Source organism: Myxine glutinosa, chromosome 2, assembly GCF_964187855.1.
Source record: "Myxine glutinosa chromosome 2, kmMyxGlut1.1, whole genome shotgun sequence".
NCBI lineage: Eukaryota > Metazoa > Chordata > Myxini > Myxiniformes > Myxinidae > Myxine > Myxine glutinosa.
The window spans coordinates 3,001,200-3,028,166 of record NC_136262.1 but is presented as its reverse complement, the minus strand read 5'-3'; the positions used below and the strand labels follow the sequence as shown (position 1 = coordinate 3,028,166).

The 26,967-nt window shown below is 43.2% G+C and overlaps 1 protein-coding gene across 1 annotated transcript; it reads left to right on the top strand.

The window, feature by feature from the left end:
- On the top strand, positions 1-25,798 carry LOC137422427 (GTP-binding protein GEM-like). Its single transcript, XM_078772904.1, has 4 exons — positions 1-433; positions 17,245-17,324; positions 17,444-17,642; positions 25,168-25,798. Exons 1-4 carry the CDS (start codon positions 1-3, stop codon positions 25,176-25,178), a joined length of 723 nt encoding a protein of 240 aa, XP_078629030.1. The 3' UTR covers positions 25,179-25,798.
- The last annotated feature ends 1,169 nt before the right edge of the window (positions 25,799-26,967 follow it).

Below are 26,967 nucleotides of genomic sequence, written 5' to 3'. Positions count from 1 at the left end.
ATGGCGTTGAATGTGCAACATCCGGAGCAGCGCCGCGGGAGCAGCCCGCTCCCTCTGCCGATGGTCGAACACCTCGACGGTCTGACCACGGTACCGGGAGATCGACGAAGACCCGGGGAGCGATCGGTGCGTCGCTCGGGCACGCTGAGAGTACCCGGCGCCGCCCGCAGACCCCTGATCCGGGGCGACGCGCTCCTCGGGCACCGCGACGGCTCGGTGCCGCCCCCGGTGGACCGCGGCAAACATGGCGACACGAGCGGCTCCTCGGACTCGGACGACTCGGTGGTGTCGAGCGAGAGCAGCGATACGGGCCTCGGCTCGGCGTGCTCGGCGGCTCCGTACCGCGTGCTGCTGCTCGGAGCACCAGGTGTGGGCAAGTCGCTGCTCGCTCGCCTGTTGTGTGGAATGGAGGAGGATCAGGAGGCCGATGTCGGTGGGTCGGCGACTCGAGAGCGACAACATTGTTATATATACATAGAATATACACATTGTTATATATACATAGAATATACACATTGTTATATATACATAGAATATACACATTGTTATATATACATAGAATATACACATTGTTATATATACATAGAATATACACATTGTTATATATACATCGAATATACACATTGTTATATATACATCGAATATACACATTGTTATATATACATAGAATATACACATTGTTATATATACATAGAATATACACATTGTTATATATACATAGAATATACACATTGTTATATATACATCGAATATACACATTGTTATATATACATAGAACATACACATTGTTCTATATACATAGAATATACACATTGTTATATATGCATAGAATATTCACATTGTTATATACACATAGAATATACACATTGTTATATATACATAGAATATACACATTGTTATATATACATAGAATATACACATTGTTATATGTACATAGAATATACACATTGTTATATATACATAGAATATACACATTGTTATATATACATAGAATATACACATTGTTATATGTACATAGAATATACACATTGTTATGTATACATAGAATATACACATTGTTATATATACATAGAATATACACATTGTTATATATACAGAGAATATACACATTGTTATATATTCATAGAATATACACATTGTTATATATACATAGAATATACACATTGTTAAATATACATAGAATATACACATTGTTATTTATACATAGAATATACACATTGTTATATATACATAGAATATACACTTTGTTATATATACATAGAATATACACATTGTTATATATACATAGAATATACACATTGTTATATATACATAGAATATACACATTGTTATATGTACATAGAATATACACATTGTTATATATACATAGAATATACACATTGTTATATATACATAGAATATACACATTGTTATATGTACATAGAATATACACATTGTTATGTATACATAGAATATACACATTGTTATATATACATAGAATATACACATTGTTATATGTACATAGAATATACACATTGTTATATATACATAGAATATACACATTGTTATATATACATAGAATATACACATTGTTATATATACATAGAATATACACATTGTTATATGTACATAGAATATACACATTGTTATATATACATAGAATATACACATTGTTATATATACATAGAATATACACATTGTTATATGTACATAGAATATACACATTGTTATGTATACATAGAATATACACATTGTTAAATATACATAGAATATACACATTGTTATTTATACATAGAATATACACATTGTTACATATACATAGAATATACACATTGTTATATATATATACATAGAATATACACATTGTTATATATGCATAGAATATACACATTGTTATGTATACATAGAATATACACATTGTTATATGTACATAGAATATACACATTGTTATATGTACATAGAATATACACATTGTTATATATACATGGAATATACACATTGTTATATGTACAATAGAATATACACATTGTTATATGTACATAGAATATACACATTGTTATATATACATAGAATATACACATTGTAAAACATACATAAAATATACACATTGTTATATATACATAGAATATACACATTGTTATAAATACATAGAATATACACATTGTTATATATACATAGAATATACACATTGTTATATATACATAGAATATACACATTGTTATATATACATATAATATACACATTGTTATATGTACAATAGAATATACACATTGTTATATGTACATAGAATATACACATTGTTATATATACATAGAATATACACATTGTAAAACATACATAAAATATACACATTGTTATATATACATAGAATATACACATTGTTATAAATACATAGAATATACACATTGTTATATATACATAGAATATACACATTGTTATGTATACATAGAATATACACATTGTTATATATACATAGAATATACACATTGTTATATGTACAATAGAATATACACATTGTTATATGTACATAGAATATACACATTGTTATATATACATGGAATATACACATTGTTATATATACATAGAATATACACATTGTTATATATACATAAAATATACACATTGTTATATATACATATAATATACAAATTGTTATATATACATAGAATATACACATTGTTATATATACATAGAATATACACTTTGTTATAGATACATAGAATATACACATTGTTATATATACATAGAATATACACATTGTTATATATACATAGAATATACACATTGTTATTTGTACATAGAATATACACATTGTTATGTATACATAGAATATACACATTGTTATGTATACATAGAATATACACATTGTTATATATACATAGAATATACACATTGTTATATGAACATAGAATATACACATTGTTATATATACATAGAATATACACATTGTTATGTATGCATAGAATATACACATTGTTATATGTACATATAATATACACATTGTTATATGTACATAGAATATACACATTGTTATATGTACATAGAATATACACATTGCTATATGTACATATAATATACACATTGTTATATATACATAGAATATACACATTGTTATATATACAGAGTATATACACATTGTTATATATACATAGAATATACACATTGTTATGTACTAGGGCATGCCCGTACTATATATATATCTAAAATTATATCCCCCCCCTCTATTTACATGAAATGGTTTGGTCCATTCGCAAAGCCAAAGCGAACGGCTTGCGAGTACGGTGACAATCCCCCCCCCCCCCTCTATTTACATGAAATGGTTTGGTCCATTCGCAAAGCCAAAGCGAACGGCTTGCGAGTACGGTGACAATCCCCCCCCCCTCTATTTACATGAAATGGTTTGGTCCAAAGCGAACGGCTTGCGGAGTTTGGTAAAGAAATCGCCATAGCTCGGTAACTACTTCTCCGATTAATATGAAACCTTGAAAAGGCACATCCTCGGGTCCCCAGCAATATACCTGGCAAGTTTCAAGTATATCGGACCCGTGGTTGTCGAGAAACAGCGGTCACAGACAAACAAACACACAGACACACAGACACACACACACAGAGATTACTGGAATTATAGATAGACTAGGGCATGCCCGTACTATATATATATCTAAAATTATATCCCCCCCCCCTCTATTTACATGAAATGGTTTGGTCCATTCGCAAAGCCAAAGCGAACGGCTTGCGAGTACGGTGACAATCCCCCCCCTCTATTTACATGAAATGGTTTGGTCCATTCGCAAAGCCAAAGCGAACGGCTTGCGAGTACGGTGACAATCCCCCCCCCCCCCTCTATTTACATGAAATGGTTTGGTCTAGGGCATGCCCAAATTGGCCCAAAAACGCTCACAAAATCCACCCATAACTTTGCCCTCAACATCGACGGTATCCCAGTATCCACCTCCCCTCACATCCGGAATCTTGGCGTCATCTTTGACCAAACCCTTTCCTTCGACAAATACACTAAACAGATCACAAAGTCAGCCTTCTTTCACCTGAAAAACATTGCCCGTCTCCGCTCATCCCTCTCCTCCACGGCTGCAGAAACCCTCATCCACGCCTTCATCACCTCCCGTCTGGACTACTGCAATAGCCTCCTCTATGGTTCACCCTCAAAAATCACCAATAAACTCCAATACATTCAGAACTCCGCTGCCCGTCTACTCACTCATTCCCGGACCCGTGACCACATCACCCCCGTCCTTTACAAGCTTCACTGGCTCCCCATCCCCCAGAGAATCCAGTACAAAATCCTCCTCTTGACATACAAAGCCCTCCATAACCTGGCCCCATCCTACCTGGCTGACCTCCTCTCCAGACACACTCCCACCCGCAACCTCCGCTCTGCTGGTACCAACCTCCTGACCCCCTCCATCCGGACCAAATTCAGATCCTGGGGGGACAGGGCCTTCTCCATCGCTGCTCCCACCCTCTGGAACTCACTACCTCACACCATCAGAGACTCCTCCTCACTCACCACATTCAAAACATCACTAAAGACCCACCTGTTCAACGCTGCATTCAACATTCAACCCACAGCATTTAACCCCTGACTATCTCTTCTCCTTCTCCCTCCTTTTGCTTTAAATATTTCCCTATTGATTCTTGTCTTGTCTTTTTGATTCTTGTCTTATATATATGCCGTATATCGCTGCTGTTTGTTTTCTTGATTCTTGTCTTTTTGCAATTGTTGTTTTCATGTATTGTTATGCATTATGTTTTCCACTCTGTCAAAGCGCCTTTGGGCTTCTGGAAAAGCGCTATACAAAATAAATGAATTATTATTATTATTATATCTAAAATTATATCCCCCCCCTCTATTTACATGAAATGGTTTGGTCCATTCGCAAAGCCAAAGCGAACGGCTTGCGAGTACGGTGACAATCCCCTCCCCCCCCTCTATTTACATGGAATGGTTTGGTCTAGGGCATGCCCGTACTATATATATATCTAAAATTATATCCCCCCCCCCCCTCTATTTACATGAAATGGTTTGGTCCATTCGCAAAGCCAAAGCGAACGGCTTGCGAGTACGGTGGCAATCCCCCCCCTCTATTTACATGAAATGGTTTGGTCCATTCGCAAAGCCAAAGCGAACGGCTTGCGAGTACGGTGACAATCCCCCCCCCCCCCCTCTATTTACATGAAATGGTTTGGTCCAAAGCGAACGGTTTGCGAGTACGGTGACAATCCCCCCCCCCCCCCCTCTATTTACATGAAATGGTTTGGTCCAAAGCGAACGGCTTGCGGAGTTTGGTAAAGAAATCGCCATAGCTCGGTCACTACTTCTCCGATTAATATGAAACCTTGAAAAGGCACATCCTCGGGTCCCCAGCAATATACCTGGCAAGTTTCAAGTATATCGGACCCGTGGTTGTCGAGAAACAGCGGTCACAGACAAACAAACACACAGACACACAGACACACAGACACACACACATGCACACAGAGATTACTGGAATTATAGATAGATGCATAGAATATACACATTGTTATATGTACATATAATATACACATTGTTATATGTACATATAATACACACATTGTTATATGTACATATAATATACACATTGTTATATGTACATAGAATATACACATTGTTATATATACATAGAATATACACATTGTTATATATACATAGAATATACACATTGTTATATATACATAGAATATACACATTGTTATATATACATAGAATATACACATTGTTATATGTACATAGAATATACACATTGTTATATGTACATAGAATATACACATTGTTATATATACATAGAATATACACATTGTTATATATACATAGAATATACACATTGTTATATATATACTTAGAATATACACATTGTTATATATACATAGAATATACACATTGTTATATGTACATAGAATATACACATTGTTATATGTACATAGAATATACACATTGTTATATGTACATATAATATACACATTGTTATATGTACATATAATATACACATTGTTATATGTACATAGAATATACTGTTACGGACGCGGATAACATGTTACTGGATTTGCCGAGCGGATGGCCGCCGCGCCCGAACAGTTACCCCGACTAACCCGATTCCTGAACGTTGGCCAAAATCGCGCCACAGATATTCAATAGGGAAAAGACAAAGGCGACACGGATGTGAAGAAGAAGAAGAAGACAAAAAGGTTTTGCAATACGAATATAATTTATTACTATGTACAGGACCAAAGAAACCAAGGAAGAAGGAAAGATAAGAAAATAAAGCAGAAAGAGGGACGGACCAGAAAGACACAGTGAAAATACTAGCTTAACTAAACAGGCTTAACTTATTACCCAGGACAGAACAAACAAAACAAACTCATGTACGCAAAAGGATGGAAGGGCAGGAATCGTTTGGAGGGATGAGCAGGTGAAATCACAGGGCACAGCGAGCAGGTCCACTCCGGGCGGGAAGCGAGGAGCCGGCAGCTCCTTGTATTCGGCTTTACACCGCACACCGGCAGGGTCACTCGCTGCCCCGTCAGGGCTTCACGCGGCTGGTTGAAACGTTGCTGGTTGAAGCGGCTCTTTGTCAAAGGCTTTTCGTATCTCTCACGCAACAACCACCCAAAGGCTTTCCGTATCTCTCACGCAACTCCGGTGCAACTCTCAACTCTCTCCCGGTGGACTGCCAACCCTCTTACGCACCTGGACTCATCTGCCGTATCTCTGGTGTATCTTCTCCCAGCGATCATCGCACCCTTCTCTCATACCTTCAGCGCGGGTGTGACACGCCCTCGTCGGTTTTGGGTACCGCCCTCCCCCCCGTGCTCTGTTTCGTGACCTTGTATGGCAATCCCACGGGCTTGTCTCCTTTTTTGGGCATGGCGCCGACGGCACGCCCCTTGTGGCGAGCCACGGGCTTGTTTCCTTATTTGGGCATGGGGCTGAACAGCCCCGCCCTTCGTGGCGCGCCCTGGGCTTGCCTCTCCCTGGCGACCCCGCCCCTCCTGTTCAAACAGAGCATGGAGCATATATTCACTATAGCAGCGAAATGAGAGGGCGCGCACCCCACGCTTGTGAACTGCTTTACCCAGAGATGGAGAGTTTGGCTGGGAAATGGAATTATTGAAGGGGAGCTATTGTTAATTGATTCGGTGCAATGGAGTATTAATTAATGGAAGACAAAGCCTTACACTAATACACATAATAAGGATATAACTACTGAACAGGGATATATGGTGTCCTTCGTGTATGTTTTATGGAATTAATTACGGGAACGCCCTTTGACCTTTATACACAGACTGGAGGCAGGAGGGTCCAGAATAAAGCAATAATAAAAAAAACACAATAAAAAACACAATCCTCATATCCACAACACTGCACCCTCCTCCTCTTAGGCACGTCCCGGGCCTCTTACCTTAACTTTTAGTGTGGCACGTAGGTGTAGTTCCCTCTACATTTAACCTGACCCTGAGTGTGACAGTTTTAAAACATAAATAATTATGTCCCGCTGCTCCATTGCACCCTACCTAACAGACTCACGCCCACAGCTAACCGAATTGCGGAATTGTCTTCAAACTACCGTAAAATTCGGACTATTAGCCGCAACTTTTTCCCTCAACTTTGACCTCTGCGGCTAAAATAACGATGCGGCTTGTTTATGGAATTTTCATAAACTTGGAGTGAATGAATCCATGATCAGACGTTGGAGAAAGCAGAGGGGCGAACTTTCTCGCTGCAAAAAGTCAACAAAGGCTTTCAGAGGTAGGAAATGCCGATGGCCCGAACTGGAAGACGAACTTGAAGACTGGGTTAACACACAGAGAGTGGATGGTCGGGGTGTTTCTACTGTTCAGATTAGACTCAAAGCAAGATCGATCGCTGCAGAAAAGAAAATAGAAGAATTTTAGGACGGGCAGTCATGGTGTTTCAGATTTATGAAACGCAAAGGTCTTTTTGTCAGAGCACGAACGACTCTCTGTCAACAACTCCCTCCTGACTTCGAAGAAAAAATCGCAAACTTTCGGAACTACACGCAGGAGAAAATAGCAGAGAACGTCATTGCTCCGCAGGACATAATTAATATGGATGAGGTCCCTCTGACCTTTGACCTACCTCTCAATCGGACTGTAAACAAAAAAGGCAACCGTGATTGAATTTGTGCTTTGCGCGCGTCTGACAAGTTTCTGTGGCTGTCGAGTTTCTCACTTTTTGTGGTTAATAAATGGTTGCGGCTTATAAACCAGTGCGGCTTGTGTGTGTTTAAATTCCAGTTTTAAAAAAAAATTAGGGGATGCGGCTTATATAACGATGCGCTCAATAGTCCGAAATTTACGGTATACATTTATGGTGGGGCCGCATTATTTACAATGACTACTTTATTTACAAAACGCAACCCAGGACCTGTGATCGTTCTTTCGGGTGGGGGAGACAGTCTGCCCTGCATCGATGCACCATGAAACACCCCAAACACGCACAAAAGCACCCTCAAGCACCAATCGGTGCACAGTCACTACAATTCTCAATAAAAATAACCAAACAAACCCTGCTAGTGGTCTCTTGCTCTTTGGCTCCCTCTGCTGGCTATTGCTATCTTCCAGGTGTTGTCATCTTCTTTGCTGGCGGCCTATTTGCACATAAAATAAAATGCACCAACCGTGTCCGTTTTTATTTATTTATGGCCCACAGGGCCGACTAGTGTGGTTCACCTGTGAGGCACCGGTGCCCTGTGATCAAGGTCCGCCAGCAAGATTTCGGGCCTTCATGGCCGGTTCCAGCAGAGGGGCCATGCCCCAACCCATGGGGTCCATAAGTGGTGCTCAGCCACAGATATGTGGTCCATAAGGTGGTGCATCGATGAAGACAGCTGTGGTTGCGAGAGGTTTGGGTGCCCAATGGCGGACTCACGCACGCTCCCCTCAGCGCCCAGTGGCGCACAGGTCCTCATGTGGGAGACAAAGGGGGGAAAAGACAGATGAGCGAGAGGTAAGGTCACAAGGGTACACTTCAATAAAGGCAATGCAAGGCGAGGTGCGTATGGAGATGGAGCAGAGAAAAGCTCGTCCCTACCGTCCATCACCGCCCCTGTCACCTACCCTACCCTTGCCCTTACCCCATATTTACAACAATCTACACATTTACAAATTCGTCACTACTGTCACGTCTTCCCCATATTTCCCCTATACCAAATTCGTCTCCACAATCCCTCTAACCAAAATTTGCCATCACCCAATTCATCATCAATCCTCATAAGGAGGAAGAGATGGAACATCAGCACAATGTCACACCCACGTCATGATGTGTCTCTCATTCCAAACATTTGCATCAATAATAATAAAAACAACCATGGCATGGTGTGGAGTACCATCATTACCTCAGGTGAGTGGATGTAGATGGTGCGAGGAGATCTCCATCCTAACTACCTTCTAAATGACTTTAACACACTTTACACTACCCGGGGTCTTTCCCTGCCAATCCATTGGCCAACTTACACTATGGGTTCTAAAAACCAATTCCCATTGACCAAACTGTGGTGCTTCTCAATTTGGGGTCTCACTCCCCCGATTCATCTCCCTGTGCCCTTGCACAATTTCAGGACTGGGGCGTGTAGCTCTCCCAGCAGGTCTACCCACCTGCACACCTCCACCACTGTAGTTGCCACCCGAGCTTACCTAGCTCCTCACCCTAACCTATCTAACTGGGGAAGGCCCCTCCTGGCTCTGTCACCCCACTCGGTGCCCTCTGGCACTGGGCTACCCGGGTCCGTCCTCCGGATCCTCGGGCCCCATCCACAACAACTACCGGCTCCCAGAGCCCACCTGCGGCCTCACCTGGCTGACATCCTCACAGTGGTGGAGTGCCCATTTAATGACACACACACTAACAGGCTACACGCCCAGCCATTTCCACAACACTAATGCACCCATCACTACACTCCTGTGCAACTACCCGCACCACAGATGCCAATATCCAACCACAATTTACCTGTACCCTCTACCTAACTCTTACACTACCCTCCCCGGGTATTCGTGATGGGGTCCATCCTCCTTTCCCCCATCCACACCTTCGCACCATCCACTCCACTCCACAGTTTCCATCATACTCACTCCACGACCATCCATTCCCATACTCCATATATTCCATACCATTTATTCCATACACCTGTTCTCCATTCACCTGTAGTTGCACACCTGTGCAATCACACCTGGTGCCACCTGCACCCTCCTTCCTTCCAGGACCATTCGGTCAACACAACACACATCACCATCACTCCCTCATACACTGCTCCATCCACCTGTTCAGTTGCACACCTGTGCAATCTCAACACAACTTACAATCACAATCATTTACTCATACCCTGCTCAATACACTTTCGATCCTCACACACACGGCATCATCTCATCTAACTACTCCCCTCTGGAACTTGCGCTTCCCAGTCGTCCCTTTAAACTATTGCGCTCCCTCGTCATTATCATCCAAACTAATCTACCTGCGTCCCCACTACAGGTATCATTGTCACTACCTAATCTTAACGTTACCTAAGGTCATCTTCTAGGTCCCTCCACACAATATCCTAACCCTCCCGGGCTAGTTTTCACTGCCAAACCCCATAAGACTAGTGCTCCTTTGCCCCCGCTGTGAGAGATGGAAAAGTTGCCATCCCACCACATCGGGCATCTTCCACTACCAATTTTGCACACCAAATTCCAGCTAATTAAAAATTTGCCAATCACTACCAATCATCTGCCAATCATCACTCTGCCAATCCTTTGCCAATCATCAAATTTTGTTTTTCTAATTTTGGGTCCAAAACACTATCCTCGTCACACGTCTACTCACTTGAGCCTCTCGGTGCGCCAATTCATCTCCAAAGCTCGGCTTCGCAAAGCAGAGCAATGAATGCGGGTTGCTTGGTGCCGGCGGCTGGATGTGTCCGGCATTCGGTGCAGGGACGGGGGCTTACCCGGGCCGAGATCCCACGCACCATCTCGGCACGGAGCCGTCCAATGGCCCGATTTCGACCTGCCGGAACGCCTCAACCACAAAGGGTTGTCGTGACGACCCTTCCTACAGGGCCGCCCGCTCCGCTTAGTGGAGCACGGACGCGGCCGTTCAAAGCGCGGCCCGGCGTGGATCTCGCACGGCGGTTCTTTCAAAACCGCCGCGGATCCCCGCGGCACGCAAAGCTGCCCGGTTCGCACCGAAGGCCCGATTCGGCTATACGTCGCTCTAACCGCTAACCCGGTTACCGTCGATGCTTCACCTGCATGCTCACACGCATACGCGACCCCTTTCACCCTCACCGAGCTCGGTGCTCCAACGCCGCCCGTACACCCCGCGTACTTCGTTATTGCACTCGTTCTTTCGCTCACAGACTTGGTCACACACCCGACCACCGCACACCTTTGCACACGCGTCGTTCGCACACCTCACCAACACACCTCTTCGCGCCCCCTCCTCGGTCACCTCCTCTGTGACAACCACAGGTGTGCTCTCACTTGCACACCCAACCACGTGCCTCACTACCAATTCCAGTGTGCATTCCCACACACGCTCTACCATTCCAGGTGTGCATCCTTCCATTCCAGGTGTACATCCTCTCTCACCTGCCACAACCAACTCACACTCCGTGTCACTCTCACTACTCTCACCTCCACATTCGGTCGCGCACTCACCCTTACCTTTGACAGCGCACTCTTTCCTCATGCACCCGGCCGTTACACACCTTTCTCGTGCATCCTCTTGCGCACACTCTCCCGTTACACCCTCTGTAACACTCACCAAGCGTGCATTCTCCCTTACTCTTGACAGCGCACTCTTTCCCCATGCACCCGTCCGTTACACACCTTTCTCGTGCATCCCCTTGCGCACACTCTCCCGTTACTTCCTCCGTAACACTCACCACAGGCATGCATGCTTCCGTTACATCCCTTGTAACACTCCCTACGACGCGCACACGCGCTACGACCAACTCACTCTCGACAGCACACTCACTCCTCGGCGCGCACTTTTTCCTCACACACCCCAGAGTCGGACATTCTCGCACACCTCCTCTTTCGCACACCGTACCTGTCACACACTTCACCAGCGGCCTCTCACGAACACCCGGGTCTACACCAACCCCCAAGCCGACTGAAGCTCCCCTCACATCATATACATTTCCGAATATATCGCCACTCACCTTGGCACCTCGTCTCCGCACCTCCTTCGCCACCTGCAAACTCTTTATTTGGTTAGCGAGCACACCATCACGATTTGAGCACCGACCTTGTACATATTCCATCAACTCCTCCTTTATCTCCCTCTTAGTTTCCCTCCGTCTCTTCTTAATTTCACGCACCCCCTCTTCCACTTTCTCTAACTTTTGCTTCACCTCTTTTATTTCCCGGTGCGTCTCCCCAATTTCGTCCTCTAAGGCTACCTTGACCGTTTCTATGTGCGTCCTCACCTCCCGGTCCTTTGTCTCCATTACTTCTGTCACCTCGTCCAACCTCGTTGTCAGTCCCTCACGTACCATCCGACATTCCCTCTTCGTCGCTATCAAGTCGTTTTTTAGTTCTTTTTGTGTCGCCTTTAACCCTCCTAGTACAGCAGTATTCTTTTGTACCTGCTCCACTAACTCCGTCTGTCCTACCGTCAGCTGTTCCACCTCCTGCGTCAGGTCCTCTATTCCCCCTTGTAACCTAGCCATTCCATTTCTCACCTCCTTCTCCATACGCTTCTCACCTCGCTCTACCTCCTCGCGTACCCCTGAGACCTCCTCGCTTACACCTCGTCGTATTTCCTCCCCCATCTCCTCCATCTCTTTTGTAGATGCCGCCCTCATCTGTCCCAATTCATCCCTCTGAGCATCCAATTTACCTTCCAACCCGATTTTCACCTCCTCTATCTGGTTCCCCATCCGTTTGATTTCCCGGGCGGATTGCTCCCCTACTTCCCGCAATTTGTCGTCCATTGTATTTTCCAACCCCATTAACCCCTTCTTCACCTCTTTTATCCCATTGTCTAACCCTTCAAATTTATTGTCCAACCCCTTTAAATTGTTGTCTAACCCCTCAAATTTATTGTCCAACCCCTTTAAATTGTTGTCTAACCCCTCAAATTTAGCTTCTAGCCGCTCCCCCATTCTGTTTTCCAATCCTCCGATTTGGTTTCCCAATTGCTCACTAGTCCTTTCCATCATTTGTCCCATTTCTCTGCTTTCCGCCCTTGATTTATCCATCTTTTCATCTATTTCCTTACTTTGCACCACGAAGCATGCCCTGATTTGCGCCATAAAGAGGTGCAATTTCCCCAGTGCCGCAGACTCGGCTGCCGCAGCGCCGCTATTTTGTGCCTCTGCAACCACGGGCGCGGCTAAATTTGGTGCCGCTACACCCACGTGCGCGAGGACGCCATATTGCGCACCTGACACCTCCTCAACCACCTCACCATTGCTCTCCTCCATTTCCTCCCTCTCGTCCTGGGTTACCCCTAACCCCTCTTCTAGCTCACCCACCTGCATCCGATCGCCTTGACTAGCCATGGCGCGATTTCAAATTTCGGATTTTAAAAACTAAATCTTGGCCGCTCCAAATTTTGACCAAATTTTTTCTAGATGTTTTAAAAATTTGGTTCGGGCCTCGTATCCCACTCCTGACACCAATTGTTATGGACGCGGATAAGATGTTACTGGATTTGCCGAGCGGATGGCCGCCGCACCCGAACAGTTACCCCGACTAACCCGATTCCTGAACGTTGGCCAAAATCGCGCCACAGATATTCAATAGGGAAAAGACAAAGGCGACACGGATGTGAAGAAGAAGAAGAAGACAAAAAGGTTTTGCAATACGAATATAATTTATTACTATGTACACTGTACAGGACCAAAGAAACCAAGGAAGAAGGAAAGATAAGAAAATAAAGCAGAAAGAGGGACGGACCAGAAAGACACAGTGAAAATACTAGCTTAACTAAACAGGCTTAACTTATTACCCAGGACAGAACAAACAAAACAAACTCACGTACGCAAAAGGATGGAAGGGCAGGAATCGTTTGGAGGGATGAGCAGGTGGAATCACAGGGCACAGCGAGCAGGTCCACTCCGGGCGGGAAGCGAGGAGCCGGCAGCTCCTTGTATTCGGCTTTACACCGCACACCGGCAGGGTCAATCGCTGCTCCGTCAGGGCTTCATGCGGCTGGTTGAAACGGGGCTGGTTGAAGCGGCTCTTTGTCAAAGGCTTTTCGTATCTCTCACGCAACAACCACCCAAAGGCTTTCCGTATCTCTCACGCAACTCCGGTGCAACTCTCAACTCTCTCCCGGTGGACTGCCAACCCTCTTACGCACCTGGACTCATCTGCCATATCTCTGGTGTATCTTCTCCCAGCGATCGTTCCACCCTTCTCTCATACCTTCAGCACGCGTATGACACGCCCTCGTCGGTTTCGGTACCGCCCTCCCCCCCCCCCCCCCCCCCCGTGCTCTGTTTCGTGACCTTGTATGGCAATCCCACGGGCTTGTCTCCTTATTTGGGCATGGCACCGACGGCACGCCCCTCGTGGCGAGCCACGGGCTTGTTTCCTTATTTGGGCATGGGGCTGAACAGCCCCACCCTTCGTGGCGCGCCCTGGGCTGCCTCTCCCTGGCGACCCCGCCCCTCCTGTTCAAACAGAGCACGGAGCACATATTCACTATAGCAGCGAAATGAGAGGGCGCGCACCCCACGCTTGTGAACTGCTTTGCCCAGAGATGGAGAGTTTGGCTGGGAAATGGGATTATTGAAGGGGAGCTATTATTAATTGATTCGGTGCAATGGAGTATTAATTAATGGAAGACAAAGCCTTACACTAATACACATAATAAGGATATAACTACTCAACAGGGATATATGGTGTCCTTCGTGTATGTTTTATGGAATTAATTACGGGAACGCCCTTTGACCTTTATACACAGACTGGAGGCAGGAGGGTCCAGAATAAAGCAATAATTAAAAAAACACAATAAAAAACACAATCCTCATATCCACAACAATACACATTGTTATATATACATATAATATACACATTGTTATCTGTACATAGAATATACACATTGTTATATGTACATAGAATATACACATTGTTATATATACATAGAATATACACATTGTTATATGTACATAGAATATACACATTGTTATATGTACATATAATATACACAGTTATATATACATAGGATATACACATTGTTATATATACATGGAATATACACATTGTTATATATACGTAGGATATACACATTGTTATATATACATAGAATATACACATTGCTATGTATACATAGGATATACACACTGTTATATATACATAGAATATACACATTGTTATATATACGTAGGATATACACATTGTTATGTATACATGGAATATACACATTGTTATATATACGTAGGATATACACATTGTTATATATACATAGAATATACACATTGTTATATGTACATATAATATACACATTGTTATCTGTACATATGTACATATATTATATGTACATATAACAATGTGTATATTCTATATATATATATATATATATATATATATATATATATATATATAATATACACATTGTTATATGTACATAGAATATACACATTGTTATATATACATAGAATATGCACATTGTTATATATACATAGAATATACACATTGTTATATATACATAGAATATACACATTGTTATATATACATAGAATATACACATTGTTATATATACATAGAATATACACATTGTTATATATACATAGAATATACACATTGTTATATATACATAGAATATACACATTGTTATATATACATAGAATATACACATTGTTATATGTACATAGAATATACACATTGTTATGTATACATAGAACATACACATTGTTATATATACATAGAATATACACATTGTTATATATACATAGAATATACACATTGTTATATATACAGAGAATATACACATTGTTATATATTCATAGAATATACACATTGTTATGTCTGCATAGAATATACACAGTTATATGTACATATAATATACACATTGTTATATGTACATAGAATATACACATTGTTATATGTACATATAATATACACATTGTTATATATACGTAGGATATACACATTGTTATATATACATAGAATATACACATTGTTATGTATACATAGAATATACACATTGTTATATGTACATAGAATATACACATTGTTATGTATACATGGAATATACACATTGTTATATATACGTAGGATATACACATTGTTATATATACATAGAATATACACATTGCTATGTATACATAGGATATACACATTGTTATATATACATAGAATATACACATTGTTATATATACGTAGGATATACACATTGTTATGTATACATGGAATATACACATTGTTATATATACGTAGGATATACACATTGTTATATATACATATAATATACACATTGTTATATATACGTAGGATATACACATTGTTATATATACATAGAATATACACATTGTTATGTATACATAGAATATACACATTGTTATATGTACATAGAATATACACATTGTTATGTATACATGGAATATACACATTGTTATACATACGTAGGATATACACATTGTTATATATACATAGAATATACACATTGCTATGTATACATAGGATATACACACTGTTATATATACATAGAATATACACATTGTTATATATACGTAGGATATACACATTGTTATGTATACATGGAATATACACATTGTTATATATACGTAGGATATACACATTGTTATATATACATAGAATATACACATTGTTATAGTTACATATAATATACACATTGTTATATGTACATATAATATACACATTGTTATATGTACATAGAATATACACATTGTTATATATACATGGAATATACACATTGTTATATATACGTAGGATATACACATTGTTATATATACATAGAATATACACATTGTTATAGTTACATATAATATACACATTGTTATATGTACATATAATATACACATTGTTATATGTACATAGAATATACACATTGTTATATATACGTAGGATATACACATTGTTATGTATACATAGAATATACACATTGTTATATGTACATATAATATACACATTGTTATATGTACATATAATATACACATTGTTATATGTACATAGAATATACACATTGTTATATATACATAGAATATACACATTGCGACCGCTGACCGGACTCTGTGCGTTTGATGTACACAGTGTCCGACGACATGTACGAAAGGACTCTCATGGTGAGTGGAGAAGAGGCTACCTTACAGGTGCTCGAGGGTTATCAGCAGGTGCGCTTTATACTCTCACACTGAATTGCATCGTCAAGATCTGATTGTGTATGTATAACATATATGTATATATGTTGGTATGTTACAATGGTTTGGTTGAACCTTGTACCTGTCCGCAGAATGATGGCGACGATGACACGTTGGCGCAGTGCGAGGATGTGTGCATCGTCGTGTACTCCATCGCAGAGCGTGCTACCTTTGAGCGTGCGGCGGATATGCGTGCCCAGGTACGCAGCACTGACTCGGGAGACCATTTGCCCGTCATTCTGGTGGGAAACAAGAGCGACCTGGTGCGATCTCGTGAAGTCTCGTTTGAAGGTGAGTAGCAAACCATTGATGTACTCTCACGATTCCGACACGATGTGTGTATATGACGTAGACGGGTACCACACCTCACGCCCCTCATAACGCTCTAACCTTCCTCTGCACCCTTCCACCCGGTTTCTCTTCGTTCCCATTGGACTCCTCCTTGGACTCGGCTGGCAGAAGGTCGCGATCGCGCATCGTCGCTCGACTGCAAGTTCATCGAGACCTCCGCAGCGCTGCAGCACAACGTGCGGGAGCTACTGGAGGGTCTGGTGCGGCAGCTGAGGCCACGTGGTGCGGCAGGGGGGCAACCCGGAGACCCCCGTGGTGGCAAACATCGCGGGCGCGCGTCGAGCCGTGGCGGGCACCTGCACAGGCATCGCAAGCAGAGCTTGAGTCGTCGCGCCTGGAAACTCCTGAACAAGTTTGTGGCGAAGAATCCCGGCAGAGGCATGTTCCGTACGCGCTCGAGGTCCTGCCATGACCTGACTAGCTTTTGACTCCACGACCACCTGTGCGATCTAGACATCACTTTATTACATTTTTCTCCTGTTCTATATTTAAAACGACTGCAGGAACATGTCACATGCACCGATAAGCTTTCAGTGCATTTTGCATCCTCCACTTTTACTGCCATAATCTTCCACCTCCAGGATTTCCTACAAATGACATTTTGATGCTGAAAGATCTTCGAGAGGATGTTTATTGGAATTTATAGTTGAGATCTTCATTTTACGGCGTGTGTCATGAGAGCACCTTCATGGTTCTGACATAAGACTAGTTGTTGACGTCGTCACTTGTACTTCAGTACAAAAAATTATGCATATCATGTTGCGTCCGTTCGGAAACTTGCAGCATGGAGCATCTTTCTGCAGCAAGATTTAAGTAAAATGGCAAACTCATCACAAATGTGGACATGAGGTTCATGGCAATACCTACACTTGAACAAGGTGGTTTTCATGTTTTTCTACAGTGGGACAGAACTGCATGATCTGATCATGATATGATCATGATCTGATCATGATTATCTGATCACTCCATTACACGAGTCGGTCAACCAACCAGCCAGGCACTGCATGACACTAGCCAGTCACAGCATAACACAAGTCAGTCAACCAGTCACAGCATGACACAAGTCAATGAACCAGTCACAGCATGACACAAGTCAGTCAACCAGTCACAGCATGACACAAGTTAGTCAACCAGTCACAGCATGACACAAGTCAGTCAACCAGTCACAGCATGACACAAGTCAATCAACCAGTCACAGCATGACAGAAGTCAGTCAACCAATCACAGCATGACACAAGTTAGTCAACCAGTCACAGCATGACACAAGTCAGTCAACCAGTCACAGCATGACACAAGTCAGTCAACCAGTCACAGCATGACACAAGTCAGTCAACCAGTCACAGCATGACACAAGTCAGTCAACCAGTCACAGCATGACACAAGTCAGTCAACCAGTCACAGCATGACACAAGTCAGTCAACCAGTCACAGCATGACACAAATCAGTCAACCAGTCACAGCATGACACAAGTCAGTCAACCAGTCACAGCATGACACAAATCAGTCAACCAGTCACAGCATGACACAAGTCAGTCAACCAGTCACAGCATGACACAAGTCGGTCAACCAACCAGCCAGACACAGCATGACACAAGTCAGTCAACCAACCAACCAGCCAGCCACTGCATGACACAAGTCAGTCAACCAACCAACCAGCCAGCCACTGCATGACACAAGTCAGTCAACCAACCAACTGGCCACTGCATGACACAAGTCAGTCAACCAGTCACAGCATGACAAGTCAGTCAACCAGTCACAGCATGACAAATCAGACAACCAGTCACAGCATGACATGTCAGTCAACCAGTCACAGCATGACAAGTCAGTCAACCAACCAGCCGGCCACTGCATGACACAAGTCAGTCAACCAGCCACTGCATGACACAAGTCAGTCAACCAACCCACTGGAAATTGCATGACACAAGACAGTCACAGCATGACACAAGTCAGTCAACCAGTCACAGCATGAAACAAGTCAGTTAACCAGTCACAGCATGACACAAGTCAGTCGACCAGTCCCAGCATGACACAAGTCAGTCAACCAGTCACAGCATGACACATGTCAGTCAACCAACCAGCCAGCCACTGCATGACACAAGCCAGTCAACCAGTCACAGCATGACATGAGTCAGTCAACCAGTCACAGCATGACACGAGTCAGTCAACCAGTCACAGCATGACACGAGTCAGTCAACCAATCACAGCATGACACGAGTCAGTCAACCAATCACAGCATGACACAAGTCAGTCAACCAGTCACAGCATGACACGAGTCAGTTAACCAGTCACTGCATGACACAAGTCAGTCAACCAACCAACCAACCGCATGACACAAGACAGTCAACCAGTCACAGCATGACACAAGTCAGTCAACCAACCAGCCCGCCAATGGATGACACGAGTCAGTCAACCAGTCACAGCATGACATGAGTCAGTCAACCAGTCACAACATGACCCAAGTCAGTCAACCTGTCACAGCATGACACAAGTCAGTCAACCGGCCACTGCATGACACAAGTCAGTCAACCAACCAACTGACCATTGCATGACACAGGTCAGTCACATCATGACACAAGTCAGTCAACCAGTCACAGTATGACACAAACCAGTCAACCAGTCACAGCATGACACAAGTCAGTCAACCATTTACAGCATGACACAAATTAGTCAACCAGTCACAGCATGACACAAGTCAGTCAACCAGTTACAGCATGACACAAATCAGTCAACCAGTCACAGCATGACACAAATCAGTCAACCTGTCACAGCATGACACAAGTCAGTCAACCAACCAGCCAGCCACGGCATGACACAAGTCAGTCAACCAACCAGCCAGCCACTGCATGACACAAGTCAGTCAACCAGTCACAGCATGACAAATCAATCAACCAGTCACAGCATGACAAATCAATCAACCAGTCACAGCATGACATGTCAGTCAATGAGTCACAGCATGACAAGTCAGTCAACCAGTCACTGCATGACAAGTCAGTCAACCAACCAGCCGGCCACTGCATGACACAAGTCAGTCAACCAACCACCCGGCCACAGCATGACACAAGTCAGTGAACCAGTCACAGCATGACACGAGTCAGTGAACAAGTCACAGCATGACACGAGTCAGTTAACCAACCAGCCGGCCACTGCATGACACAAGTCAGTCAACCAGTCACAGCATGACACAAGTCAGTCAACCAGTCACAGCATGACACAAGTCAGTTAACCAGTCACTGCATGACACAAGTCAGTCAACCAACCAACCGCATGACACAAGTCAGTCAACCACCCAGCCGGCCACTGCATGACATGAGTCAGCCAACCAGTCACAGCATGACTCGAGTCAGTGAACCAGTCACAGCATGACACAAGTCAGTCAACCAGTCACAGCATGACATGAGTCAGTCAACCAGTCACAGCATGACACAAGTCACTCAACCAATCACAGCATAACACAAGTGAGTCAACCAGTCACAGCATGACACAAGTCAGTCAACCAACCAGCCAGCCACTGCATGACACAAGTCAGTCAACCAACCAACTGGCCACTGTATGACACAAGTCAGTCAACCAGTCACCGCATGACAAGTCAGTCAACTAGTCACAGCATGACAAGTCAGTCAACTAGTCACAGCATGACAAGTCAGTCAACCAGTCACAGCATGACAAATCAGTCAACCAGTCACAGCATGACACGTCAGTCAACCAGTCACAGAATGACAAGTCAGTCAGTCATCCAACTAGTCGGCCACTGCATGACACAAGTCAGTCAACCGGCCACTGCAGGACACAAGTCAGTCAACCAACCAACTGACCATTGCATGACACAGTTGTCACAGCATGACACAGGTCAGTGAACCAGTCACAGCATGACACAAGTCAGTCAACCAGTTACAGCATGACACAAGTTAGTTTTCGCTCTTTCACGAGCCTCGATCTTGTATCCAAAAAAAAAAAAAAAAAAAAAAAGTCAACCAGTCACAGCATGACAAATCAGTCAACCAGTCACAGCATGACAAATCAGTCAACCAGTCACAGCATGACACGTCAGTCAACCAGTCACAGAATGACAAGTCAGTCAGTCAACCAACTAGCCGGCCACTGCATGACACAAGTCAGTCAACCGGCCACTGCATGACACAAGTCAGTCAACCAACCAAATGACCATTGCATGACACAGTTGTCACAGCATGACACAAGTCAGTCATCCAGTCACTGCATGACACAAGTCAGTCTCAGCATGACACAAGTCAGTCAACCATTCAAAGCATGACACAAATCAGTCAACCAGTCACAGCATGACACAAGTCAGTTAACCAGTCACAGCATGACACAAATCAGTCAACCAGTCACAGCATGACACAAGTCCGTCTCAGCATGACACAAGTCAGTCAACCATTCAAAGCATGACACAAATCAGTCAACCAGTCACAGCATGACACAAGTCAGTCAACCAGTCACAGCATGACACAAATCAGTCAACCAGTCACAGCATGACACAAGTCAGTCTCAGCATGACACAAGTCAGTCAACCATTCAAAGCATGACACAAATCAGTCAACCAGTCACAGCATGACAAATCAATCAACCAGTCACAGCATGACAAATCAATCAACCAGTCACAGCATGACATGTCAGTCAACCAGTCACTGCATGACAAGTCAGTCAACCAACCAGCCGGCCACTGCATGACACAAGTCAGTGAACCAGTCACAGCACCGACACGAGTCAGTGAACAAGTCACAACATGACACGAGTCAGTCAACCAACCAGCCGGCCACTGCATGACACAAGTCGGTCAACCAGTCACAGTATGACACGAGTCAGTCAACCAACCAGCCGGCCAATGCATGACACAAGTCAGTCAACCAGTCACAGCATGACAAATCAATCAACCAGTCACAGCATGACAAATCAATCAACCAGTCACAGCATGACAAATCAATCAACCAGTCACAGCATGACATGTCAGTCAACCAGTCACTGCATGACAAGTCAGTCAACCAACCAGCCGGCCACTGCATGACACAAGTCAGTGAACCAGTCACAGCACCGACACGAGTCAGTGAACAAGTCACAACATGACACGAGTCAGTCAACCAACCAGCCGGCCACTGCATGACACAAGTCAGTGAACCAGTCACAGCACCGACACGAGTCAGTGAACAAGTCACAGCATGACACTAGTCAGTCAACCAGTCACAGCATGACACAAGTCAGTCAACCAGTCACAGCATGACACAAGTCAGTCAACCAGTCCCAGCATGACACAAGTCAGTCAACCAACAAAGCCAGTCACTGCATGACACAAGTCAGTCAACCAACCAACCGACCATTGCATGACACAAGTCAGTCACAGCATGACACAAGTCTGTCAACCAGTCACAGCATGACATGATTCAGTCAACCAATCACTCAACAACACGAGTCAGTTGACCAGTCACTCAACAACACGAGTCATATTCGTGAAAGCTTGTGCAGTTATTTATTTTTGCTCATCATATTTATGCCTTTTGTTTGTAGTTTCTATAGTAAACGCTCTTTTAGTGTTTACTTCTGAACCCCTGGCTCATGATGTAGAAAATCCAGGTACAAATCCCATGCTTGTGTATTGGCTAATCATGTCCTTGTAGTTGATGTAAAAGTACACTGATGTCTATTAATTTATTTGTCCTGCATGTGGTATATGTACAAGATCCTCCATGAGCCTCAGATCAATGTAAAAATATTTAAACAAAACTTTGGAGGATTGAAGCCACATGTCCGAGCGGAGGATTGAAGCCACATGTCCGAGTGGTGCTGGGGGTATCACGTATGACCATTTGACCTCGCATGGTCCACGTGTTATCCTATACATACTGTCTTACATTCTGATACCGCAGGAGTTACCTGATGGGTTATTAGGCCAGGCCTTCACGATTTGAGGACGTTTTGGCATCACCTGCTGGGAGGGAGAGTCCACAATGGTGTAGGTAGGTACAGGGTGTTTCAAAAAGAGTGATACAAATTTAAACGTTTATTTAAAAAGAAATAGAAACCTCAGGAACGTGAACCAAATATTTATTGAAAGCTTATGACATGGCATTTTCTATCACTGATTGCTATTGCAGGAAGTCACTGCTAGAGTTAGTGAGAGGCCAAGGTCTGAAATTGGCATTTACGCAAAATCCTTGTAATTGACGTTCTCGATGTGCGCCCCTTCGCGGTTCAGACAGGCATTGATCCTGACTCCAAAGTTCTGTCCAACTTTCCTGTAGGTCTCATGTGGCACTGCCTGGAGGTAGTCTGACACCTCCTGCTTCAGATCATCCAGTGTGGCAGGGCAGTTGAGGTAGACAGAGCCCTTGGCAGCCCCCCAGAACCAGTAGTCCAGAGGGTTCAAGTCTGGGCTATGTGGTGCCTAGTCCTGAGCGGTACCCAGGGCAACGACGCGGTTTCTGAAGAGCTGCTGCAGGAAAGTAATGGTGTCACCAGCTGTATGCGGGGGTGCACCATCCTGCATAAACCAGGTCACACTGAGCTGGTTTCAGGTGACCCTTTGAGCTAGATCATGATGGAACTTCTGGAGCACGACCCGGTAGCGCTCACCGCTCAAAGTTGATCGTCACCGTCCTGCTGTTGTCATTCTCAAACCAGTAAGGCCCTACCATTCCCCATCTAGCATTGAAGGCGCGGAAGCATGTGACCTTAGGCCCTTTTAGGTATCTCTCAGTGATCTCCTCAGGTGGTTCTTCCCCTGAGAAAATGTTGTTGTGGTTGTTGATGGCACCGTTCAAGTGGAAATGGGCTTCTGCTCCACTGTCAATGGCCTCGTTGAGCTACGGAGCTAGAAATCCCAGCGAACAAATACCACGATAACACCACCAAACTCTGAAAAGGAAAACGGTATAGATGAAAAAACAGAGAAATGGCAGGAAGTCAAAGTTGTATCAATCTTTTTGAAACACCCTGTACATACTCTTCATGTGGCATGTAGCGTACATGTGTCCCTTTAGTGCACTCACGCATATGGGTTAGACACGGTGTTTGAGTCTCGAGTACAATGATGATCGATTTTAATGTACACAACCATGACGATGTAAATATGGTTTAACAGCATGTTCATGTTGATTGTAAAAGTTTACATGTGATGCTGCATGTAGCCATGGACATGTTACACACACTGTCGTTTGGCATGACCATCGGTTCAGTTACACATGGCAACTGAGATGGAAGCACTTGATAGATATTCATGAACAAAGGTGGAAGTTTGTTTTTCTCTCCTGTTCAAATGAGAAACAAAGTGGAATACTTGTGGAATTCTTGCGGAATACTTGTGGAATACTTGTGGAATTCTTATGGAATACTTGTGGAATACTTGTGGAATTCTTATGGAATACTTGTGGAATACTTGTGGAATACTTGTGGAATTCTTGCGGAATACTTGTGGAATTCTTGTTCACGAGAAACCATTTGTGTCCCTTTAACAGGATATCAGTAATGGCATCCCGGATGGTGTTTGGTGATGTGGGACAGACAGGTACATAAGGTGTTTACCTCCAGGGGCTATTCGGGTTCACTCGAAGTGTTGTGATCATCTCAGGATACGCACGAGTCCTAGACAGGGCCGCATATCCGGGTCATTCTGACCGGAAGGGCCAAGGCCCTCAAAGATCTTCAGGAAAATTGTGAGAGAGATTTTCTTTATATTGGTGTTTTATATCTGCAGATATCGTTGGTACATGGACACATTCCATCAAAAGAGATGTACACAGGTCGTGTTTATTAAACGGGCAACCCGTGTACCTGCATTAGTCGGTGGACATTAAAGGTCCCGTGGTGTCCTTCGTGAAGATTAGGCAAGTTATCGCCGGCACCCTGAACAAATAACCATCACCGTAAGTCTTGGTCGTTAAAAAAACGACTTGATACAAGAAGATGAGGTTATTATGATGAAGGTAAATATTTTTATAATTATTATATTTGAATCATGTAATTATAATCCTGTATGATGTCGGACATGCGTTTTGACAGCCTTACCTGTTCCCACTGCCACACAAGATGCTTTTCTTCGTTGTTTTGAGTTTATCGTAGAGATGAGGAAATAAAACAATTCTATACAAAGCTGAAGGTGTCATTGTATTTACATTAGGTAGGACTAAACCAATATTCATAGACAAATGGGGGGGGGGGGGGCAGGAGGGGCATATATCTCTCTCTCTCCAAAGGCAAAAACGAACAAACTAAACTAAAGGGATACAAAATGGAGGCCAATAAAGTTAATGCCACAAAATAATGGCGATGAAAATACTCGTAAAGGCAAAGAAAACTCAGTAGAGTGCATACCTCTGCCAGGCTGAACATTTCACCTTTCGTATCCCACTGATTGCATCCAGGCATAAACCAAAACGTAGTCTTATTCTAGTCACCTTCCCAACTCATCCACCAAGTTTTGTGATAACCCGTCCACAACGTTTTAAAATATCGTGATATATATATGGCCGGGAGAGGGGGGTGTGGGGGGGGGGGGGGTTGGGGTTTTGACTTCTTCTGGTTTCTTCTGATGACTCCATCTTTGCTCTTTACTTCTTCTGGTCCCTTCTGATGACTCCATCTTTGCTCTTTACTTCTTCTGGTCCCTTCTGATGACTCCATCTTTGCTCTTTACTTCTTCTGGTTCCTTCTGATGACTCCATATTTGCTCTTTACTTCTTCTGGTTCCTTCTGATGACTCCATCTTTGCTCTTTACTTCTTCTGGTTCCTTCTGATGACTCCATATTTGCTCTTTACTTCTTCTGGTTCCTTCTGATGACTCCATATTTGCTCTTTACTTCTTCTGGTTCCTTCTGATGACTCCATATTTGCTCTTTACTTCTTCTGGTTCCTTCTGATGTCTCCATCTTTGCTCTTTACTTCTTCTGGTTCCTTCTGATGACTCAATCTTTGCTCTTTCCTTCTTCTGGTCCCTTCAGATGACTCCATATTTGCTCGTTACTTCTTCTGGTTCCTTCTGATGACTCCATATTTGATCTTTACTTCTTCTGGTTCCTTCTCATGACTCCATATTTGCTCTTTACTTCTTCTGGTCCCTTCTGATGACTCCATATTTGATCTTTACTTCTTCTGGTTCCTTCTCATGACTCCATCTTTGCTCTTTACTTCTTCTGGTTCCTTATGATGACTCCATCTTTGTTCTTTACTTCTTCTGGTTCCTCCTGATGACTCCATGTTTGCTCTTCACTTCTTCTGGTTCCTTTTGATGACTCCAATGCAGTATTTGGTTTGCCAT